Below are 8947 nucleotides of genomic sequence, written 5' to 3'. Positions count from 1 at the left end.
TCAGAGGGGTGTTTCTGCTGAATGAACACATCACAAATGAAAGGTGGAAGGGAAGTACTAGGTTTCAAAGCTAACTGTGTTGATGAGCCCTCAAAACTTTCCAAGCTTCCAATTTTGGAGTATTTTGGAAGCTAGATGTGCAAAAAAAGAAATAGCTTCCTTTGGAAAAGGGCAAAAGGATCGGTGCAGAGCAGCTCCAGATCTATGAAGCATGCAGAAAGCTTCTAATGATGGTGTTAGCTCCCTACCCACCTCCTTAATTTTCTTAATTTTTGTGTCAAGCTCCCCATTGCTGAATATTCTCACCAGGAGCCCCATTCCACCAGAAGTCCTCTCCCTGCTGAGGACTTGGTGACCCTGATCCCACCCGTGGAGCCACCACCACAACAGCACAGTGCAGGACAGCCTCCCATGAGCCATTTTATGCCTTTTAATGAGAATATTTCACTTGGACATACGTTTTTTTCGTGTTACATTGCTCGGTGTGAATACAAAGAGGCCAGCAGATGCTAATACATATGACACACAGGCACACGCACACACGGAGTCCCAGCACCCCCTACATGGTGGGGTGCACGGGAGGCCAACAGGGCTGTGAACGAAGGGATGAGGGTGGCGGTGGGGGAAAGCTGGCCCAGACCAGCACAGGAGAACATTTCTAGGCTTCATCGTCTACTGAGCGTGTTCTGGGAGGCAGGGGTGGCCGGAGGCTCGTGGTGGTGGTAAGGGGGATCTCCTAGCAGCCCTGGCTGGCTGGTGGATGTCTCCAAGCAGCATTTTGTTTGCTTTGGTGGAGAAACCGAGGTCCAAAGCCACTGCTGCATCCCCATCAGGTGCTGTGCTCGTGGCAGGCAGCGCTGCTGGGGGACAGAGCCCAGTAAGCCCAGCAAGGGTTACTGGAGCTTAACTGGTTAGTGACACCAACATCAGATCTCGGCGGACAGTTCTTACCCCTCCTGATGCCACCTGCCCAGGCACATGCTCCTCCGAAGCCTGGATTTTGGAAAGGCACCCGATGCTCCAGCAGATCAGCAGGGCCAAACAAAGATGGAGAAAACCCCACCGAAATCACGAGCCTGCCTTCTCTGAGAGTGCTTCAGGCTCCAACCAGGACGGGGAGAGAGCCCTTTTATACAGCAACACACACAAAAGCACAACAAAATCATTATTTTTTTTCCAGTGGTGATGGCCAAGTCCCCGTTTAGACCAGAGCCCTTTCTGCACGTGGGCTTGGCCACAATCTTCCGAGAGCAGGAACTTCAAAATCCCTACGTCCACGTTGAAGCTTGCAGTGAAAATCCTCCCAGGGTTAAATTGTCTGGACACAGGGGGGCAAAAGGAGATGAAATCTGAGCTTTGCTCCCAGCTGAGCCCTTAGGTTGGGGAAGATGTGTCCCATTCTCTGGCTGTCACGGTGCCGGGGGATCCTTGGGCGAGGAATTGTCCTGCAGGTCGCCCTCAGCCCTGAGTCATCGTCCAGATACCGGCACAATTTGCAGGAATATTATTTTTTTTTCTTTTTAATATTTTAAAAAATAAATAGAAGAAGAAGAAACAGAACTTTAAAATTTGTTCTTTAAATATTTCCAGCATTGCACGGACAGCACTTCAGTACTCTAGCCTGTTCGATTAGTGGTTTGTTTGTTCTGATTCCTGGTTAAAATGTGCTCCTCCCAGCCTGCTTTTTCTTCCTGTCCTTAAGAACATGGAGTATTCTCTTGTAATGTCAAAAAAAAACAAGCCCTGCAGTGTTCATCGGACACCTTTCCAGCACAGACTGGGGCTCTGCTACTCCTCTTCAAGCCTGAAATGCCCATAAGCTCAGCAAAAGCCGTTAGCATCTCGGTAGCTCTCTCCTTACTTAAAATAAAAACACAAACCAAACCAAGCCACACACACACGCACACACACACACAAATCCTCTTCCCGGAGCCTTTGCCATGCCAGCCGTTGGGTTCAGGCAAACGTCCCGCTGGAGTTTCTTTGCTCAGTCACTGCCTGAGAGCGGTGGTGTCCCCTGGAAATCTTTGAGGTTTGAGGTGGATTCAGGGCGCAGGGTGGGGAAGGAGGACAGGAGGTCAGAGATAGTCATCCTCGCTCGAAGGGGAGGTGGTTTTGGAGCCTTCGAGGTCAGAGTCCAGCGAACTCCCTGACGGCGTTCGGCTCATCTTCCACATCTGGGAGGCAAAGGTTCTCCCCCAGCTGCACGGGTACCCCACAGACCTCAGCTGGCGAATTAGCCCCATGGCCACCTGCCAGTGGCTTCTTGCAGTTCACTTGCTACCCTTTGCGCTCCTCTGTTTGCTCATGGCTGTTAGCATCTGGCTGATGTACGAGGTCAGAAGATCATCCATCTTGTAGCCCTGGTGAGGAGAGAGAAGATGTCACCTGCCTTTACAGCACAGCTTGGTCTCTGGCTCATGCCTGTTGAACACACTTGCTACAAGTCGTTAACTTATACATGTGTTGCCAGGTCTATTTTTATTTATTTTTTCCCCTTTTCCACAATCCTCCTTGGGTGATATGGCCCTGACACAAGGATCAAACACAATTTACAGGGCAAGTCTCTCCCAGGAGGCTGCTGAGGCTAAGGATGTGCAGAGCTTTGGAAGGGGTGTGGATTTTGAAATGGCCAAAAATAAAGCGAACGCCCCAAATTAATAACAACACAGCAGGACTTTTAATTTTGGCCTGCCAAAGCCAGGATTTGTTCTGTGCCTTTTAGGGATAGCTTAGGGATATGGTTTAGTGGGGACTGTTAGTGTTAGGTCAGAGGTTGGACTCGATGATCTTGAGGTCTCTTCCAACCTAGAAATTCTGTGGTTTTAAATCTTTAACACTCCTTACCAGGGATGTCTCGCAGAGCAGCTTGCTTCCCCTCACCAGGTTGCCGATAGTTATATGGAAGTAGGTGTTGCCACTGCTCCAGTTGGAGATCTTGGTGAAGGGGTGAGTGATGAGAATATCCTGGTGGGAACACAAGACTCAAACTCAACACATGAGAGCCTCAGCTTTTATAAAGGGCTGTGGGGACCTTTCACTTCAAGCAGACCAAAGGATGTCTGCTGAAATGAGAATAAGCCACGGCCTCACAGGAACAGCAGTGAGGTGCAAGACTGTGGGTCCCCCATTCTTGTGGAGGAGTGCTCTACTGGAAGGTCCATGTGGCTGGTGGAACAACACGGCCTTTGGGATGACCTCTGTAAGGGGCTGGGAGTTGGCTCAGGAGCACCTGGTAAAGATCTCAGTCTCGCTTACCTTGGTTTTGGGATCAATGAGGCTCACTCCATGCTTATTGATGGCAATTAGAAGGATTTCTGGATAATTTGGCTCTGTAGTTTGCTGTTGGAAACAAGATGAATCGGTTAGGGGAAGCGTTGTGCTAAATCAGGCCCTTTCCTATTTCCTCACCCAGTATCTTCTGCCAGCATTTGCATTTACATTTGGCAGCCAAGTCACTTTTGGAGGAAAAATCACAGGATATCACAGATCGTCTATGCCATCTAATGAACGTGACAGAAATTAAGGTGCCTAAGTTCAAGGATATCACGAACAATTTCAGCATCATGCTTCCAGGCCATGCTTACTGTATGGTCCCTGAGTATGGGGGGTTGCAATAAGGTGTCCAGAGTTCTTGGACTTCATCACTACTGGCCTCTCCTGCCTGTGATGGGAACCTGGTGCCATGGTGGGTGGTCTGGATTGGGTTCATGGTGTGTGCAGGGGTGTGAAAATTACGTTCATTTTTTGCCTTCACAAAACAGGGAATGGCTCTTGCCTCCTCAACAGTAAAGCTGTGAGGTTAGACTCAAAGAGGACTGAGATATGTGGACGCTCTACAATGCCCCAGTATTTTAAAAAGATAGTGCAGCCATAAATGAATATCTCAGCCCCTTGCTGATGCAGAGACTTACATCCTTTCCCTGTCTTATCAGCGTTGTTCCAGTCCAGGCACTGGGACAACCCCACATACCTGGAACCCCTCCGTGATATGGGACTTCTGATATTGGCTCAAAGCTGTGAGGGAACCCCCAGGCAGGGCAGGTGTGCCTTCTGCCTTCACTTACCTTCACTTCAAAGAATGCTGATCCAAATGTAGGCCACTTGAAGATAATCTTTAGGAAGGCAAGCTTGGCTTCTTCTCTCGTTTTGCCTGCGTGCTTGTTGTAGTACGCCACAATGGACTGCAACAGAGAGGACAGCAGGGCTGGAGGGTTTGCATTGCCTTGGACCAAGGGTTTTTGCAGGGAAAGGAGCATCATGCTACAAAGATGGACTATCCTACCAGAAACCATAATTGCTTCATGGGTATTGAGATTCATTAAAAACTACAGCATATGGTGAACCTGTGATCAGTTCTTCCTGCCTATTAGCTCTTCTCAGAGGGCAAGTTTTTTTGGAACAAGTAAGTATTAGTTGGGCCAAGAAAGTCCCAAGTTTAAGATACAAGTTTAAGCCTCAGCAAATGGAAAGGACTTAGAAGATTGTTTCTTGGCAGTGAGACATCTACATTCCTTTATGGCCTAGTCTTGTCTGTACCTGTGCCACAGGTCTTGTGTAAAGCAGGGAGGATTGCCTCTCTGCTCAGCAGTCTGCTTTAAAAAACAAAGCTTTACATGAGACCATCCCCTAGCAGGTGTCCATACAGCACTGCAGCCACCACTGCAGTCACAGCAATGTGCAGCACACAACCCACAGCAATGTGTGCGTGTGTCTAACACATGTACAATGCCTTCTCTTGGTGCTGTTGGAGAAGTTGTGGCTCTGCTAAGGCTCAAGAGGGACCATGGGTCACTCCTTCTGGCAACCTGAGTTCAGTGTTGAACATCAGACATGTCACACAAGATGCTGGGATTCCCCCCACCAAGCCTGGGCGGCTGAAGGAGCTGGGCTTGTTCAGCCTAGAGAAGAGGAGGCTCAGGGGTGACCTTATTGCTCTGTATAAGTACATTAAAGGAGGCTGTAGCGAGGTGGGGGTTGGCCTGTTCTCCCACATGCCTGGTGACAGGACGAGGGGGAATGGGCTAAAGTTACGCCAGGGGAGTTTTACGTTAGATGTTAGGAAGAGCTTCTTTACTGAAAGGGTTGTGAGGCATTGGAACGGGCTGCCCAGGGAGGTGGTGGAGTCACCATCCCTGGAAGTCTTCAAAAGACGTTTAGATGTAGAGCTTAGGGATATGGTTTAGTGGGGACTGTTAGTTTTAGGTCAGAGGTTGGACTCGATGATCTTGAGGTCTCTTCCAACCTAGAAAATTCTGTGATTCTGTGATTCTGTGATTCTGTGAAGCCTGACCTATGACTAAAGCTGCCGTTTTACCCGTTTCCAGTCATCTGGAGAGAGCTGCCGGACGAGGTCCTGAGGCACCAGCTCCTTCAGAAGCTTGGGGATGCTGGGGAAATAGGATTTGTCATCCTCAAACTTCACCCGGTAGATGAGAGCTGCCAGCTGCAGGACCTCTTCCCGTGTACACTTGTGGTAGCCACGCAGGTACTTTGGTAACTCCTGTATGTGGAAAAAAAAACATTCAGAAATAGAGGGGGTGGCCTCAGACCTTCACCCTCTGCTGCTGAGTCACATTTTTGGAGGTCTCCAGCTCCTGGATATGAGGCTTTGCCTTAGGAACACTCATAGTAGTTGTACCAAGAATGGTGGACAGGCAGCTGCTCAGCTGAGACCACACTTGATGTCTAAAGATCCTTTCTGTCCTGAAACATTCTCGTGTTACATGGTGGTCCCTGTGCTAGGTATCAGATGTGTCAACCTACAGTCTTATTCACCCTCCCTCGTTGCCGAAAATCCAACCCTTGTAATGGACAATTGGAATTTAATATGTTTGTGTTTTTTTTTCTCCCTTTATTTTTCCTTTTCATTTTTTTTTCAGTCTATTCCCCCATTATGAAAAGATGCTTGAAAATGTGTCATGTCACTATCAAAGCATCAGAGGATATGGTCATATTGGGACAATTGCTTTTTACCCAGGCAAGAAAACGGGGAATATCTGTGTATTTGCATGCGTGTATGAGAAACCTTTGGGATATGCAGGTGTCTTTTGTCAGAAGAAACAAGTGCAGAAGAGCTGCAGCTTCTTGACTTGCTGCTGGGACCATCACGGCTCATGTCCAGGAACAGAGGAGCTGAAAACCTGGTGAATTTGTCCCCACTGCTAACGCTGAGTGCTACTGAGTCTCATTTCTTGCTACTTGCCTAAGAATATCTGTCCAAAATCCCATCTGAGCTGGTTGCCCTACAATGCATGAAGCCTGGTCCTTGCCATACAACCCAACTGCTCTTCGTAGCTCTCTGTTTAAGGCAGGACTTTGTTCTCTTTAAGGTAAAACTTCATGTCCATCTGCACATACACAGTCTTTCCACCCTAATTCCTCCCAAAGTCTCTGCTGCTACCTCAGGTTCCCAGAGCACCTGGTAATAGTGGAAGATTGAATCTGCCATCGAGTCCTTTCCAGGCGTTGTGTTGGTCCACAGCTTTTTCATGAAGAACACTTGGTAGGTGAGGGAAGGCACTATACCTGTGGAAGGAAGCAGGGAGCAGAGCTAAGAGCTAAGGGCTCAAGGAGGGCTGTGCGTGCCCCAAAAAGGGGAAAAGTCACTGTTACCATCTTTTGCTGGTCTTGCTTTCTTTATCCAGTCCGTCAGGTGTCTCACAAAGTCAAAGAAGAAGTCGCCCTCGGGCACACTGATGACCTGGGGGCACAGCACGTGGTTACAAAAGCTGAGGAAGCAGTGAGAGGCCACAAGCAGGGTTGGCTCTTGCCCCATCTCCTATGGTTGTTGCTCACTGCTTTGTCTCAATTAGACTTTTGTGCTACAAACTGCTGATGCCAGAAAGCTGTTGCCAACACCTCGCTCTAATTCCACCCATTAATCCTTATTGCACCTTCCTGTTTCCCTGGAGCAATTCATTTCCCTTCCCAGTGACTCTCTCTATAGATTTCTTCCAGTTGCCCCAGGCAGCTCTAAACTTGCACATTTTTCTTAATCCTTATAAACCAGCCAAAACCAGGACACCATCTCAGCCACATGGGTTTTCTACCTCTTTCTCCTGATGGATCCTATCTCCTTTGCCCCGAATCAATGCAGCATCACAGGAACAGCAACCTGGAGGGGACCAGGCTGGCTCCACCTGTCAGTCCCACTGTGCTGCTTAACATTCAACTAATTCACAATGCAGTGACCTCTATGGGCAAAAAAATGACAAAAATGACAACAAAGGCAAAAAAAGAGTGATTCTTGCACCACTCTGGATCACCCAGGAATGCACTGGGCTGCAATTAGTGTGAGATCCTGCACATAGGATGGCACTGGCTGGATCCCTAAATCAGCAGGACACAACAGGCTGCCACAGTGCTATCATCAGGCACTAAAGCCACCTAGTCTCAACACAGGAGACCTTTGCCTGTTTGTGTTTTAAGCCTTTTGGGATGATTGCTGTGAAGAACCGAGTGCTTTGGCACCATCTGTGTGGGCCACTCACCTTGTCAGAGATTTTGACGAAGAGGCTGAAGCCTTCGGAGGACTTTAGGAGCAGCCTGTTGGAGATGTTCTGGCAGAAATCCTTGGCTTTTGTGCTGGACTCCACCTCAAATGCCTACAAAGAAGGATTACTGGTCACATAGAAAAAATATTCAGAGTGATAAGAAGTCCCAGAAGATCTGTAAAACCCCATTGCGGAAAAACATGGGCACACACACAGCTACTGGAGAAGAATACCCTCTTCCCTTCGTGGGTGTGCACTGCTTTTCATATAAACTCCCTTAGAAATACAAGAATTTAGTTGTGCCCAAGGGCACGACAGAAAAGAGGAGCAGGCAAGCCTCACTGGAAGACTAATCAGTAGCATGAGAGAGCAGTACCTGCAAGGACATGCCTATCTGCCCCAGCCTCAATTTATCTACCTGCCTTATTAATGTCTAAGATGATTAATGAAAGGTTCCTGAGTGCAGATGTTATGATTTCTGCGTCATCTCAGGTCAGAATGGGGAATAATTTTAGTTTCCTGCTTGCCAGCTCCCTGCCCAGTCCCTGGGTATGGTTTGGTGGAATATATCTGTCAGTCTAGGCTGCAAATAACTGATGGCCAAGGCCTGTGAACCACTGAGGGCATGGATGGAGACAAGAACATCCTGTTTCCCTCTTTCTGGGGTCAAAATTTGCAGTGAAGGCTGACTCAGCACCCATGTCTGGAGAAGGTGAATTGCAGGAAATCAGACCCCTGAGCTCCAGTCTTCCATCCTGCTTCATCAGGGTAGATGAGGATGGATCTTTCTGACACTGCTGTTTCAGACTCTTCTGGGAAGGCTGAATTTTTCTGAATCAGGAACAACAGTAGCCTTTTCTGGGATTTTAATAAGGAAATCGACAGCCATCCTGACAAAAATGAAGTTTCCTTCTATTCCATTTACCTCATCGGTGTCATCAGGAAAGTAAACCTTGTGGAAAATCTGGGTGGTTTTGTGTTGAATGGCTTCCACTTCTACGAGATGGGGAGGGTACTTTCTGGATCCATTCCTGCAAAACAGGGAGAGGCAAGAGCCACAGCTTCATCCTCCACCCAAAGTCCTTTTAGTTCAGCTTGGCTGAATGCAGAGAAAGGTTGTGAGCTTTCACTGTCCCAGCAACTACTACCAAAATATCTCCTACGTGTAATTTCTAATGCATATTTGGATGCTGTGACATGGTCAGGATGATGAGGTCTTTTGGTGCTGTACCTTAGGGCTTTCTGGAGTCTCTGGATGCAGTCTGCTGCCAACGGGTGATGTTTTCGGGACTGCAGAAACCTCTGGACATGGGGCAGGAGGATGTTACTCGGAGGGAAAAGGCCTGTACACAACCACAGCAGCTCCCAGCCTTTCTCTTCACTGTACCTAAACGAGGAGACATCCAGGAGAGAAAAAGTTACTTACAGCATGGACATGGCTCTGTTCTCTG

At 48.2% G+C, this 8947-nt stretch overlaps 1 protein-coding gene across 4 annotated transcripts in view; it reads right to left on the bottom strand.

The window, feature by feature from the left end:
* Positions 1-412: 412 nt before the first annotated feature.
* Positions 413-8947, bottom strand: part of MYO7A (myosin VIIA) — an 88828-nt gene continuing 80293 nt past the window's right edge. For all 4 annotated transcript variants that reach the window (XM_068696501.1, XM_068696548.1, XM_068696632.1 and 1 more), the window contains 10 exons: positions 8728-8883; positions 8422-8527; positions 7494-7607; positions 6616-6703; positions 6422-6528; positions 5318-5503; positions 4068-4184; positions 3259-3342; positions 2848-2967; positions 413-2363 (listed from right to left, as the gene is read on the bottom strand). In XM_068696501.1, coding sequence (XP_068552602.1) covers positions 2274-2363; positions 2848-2967; positions 3259-3342; positions 4068-4184; positions 5318-5503; positions 6422-6528; positions 6616-6703; positions 7494-7607; positions 8422-8527; positions 8728-8883 — 1168 coding nt within the window. In that variant the 3' untranslated portion in view covers positions 413-2273. The remainder of the gene's footprint in view (positions 2364-2847; positions 2968-3258; positions 3343-4067; positions 4185-5317; positions 5504-6421; positions 6529-6615; positions 6704-7493; positions 7608-8421; positions 8528-8727; positions 8884-8947) is intronic.

This window comes from Anas acuta, chromosome 1 (genome assembly GCF_963932015.1).
Source record: "Anas acuta chromosome 1, bAnaAcu1.1, whole genome shotgun sequence".
Lineage (NCBI taxonomy): Eukaryota > Metazoa > Chordata > Aves > Anseriformes > Anatidae > Anas > Anas acuta.
Note: the sequence above shows the minus strand (reverse complement) of the source record. Positions and strands in the feature narration are given on the sequence as shown.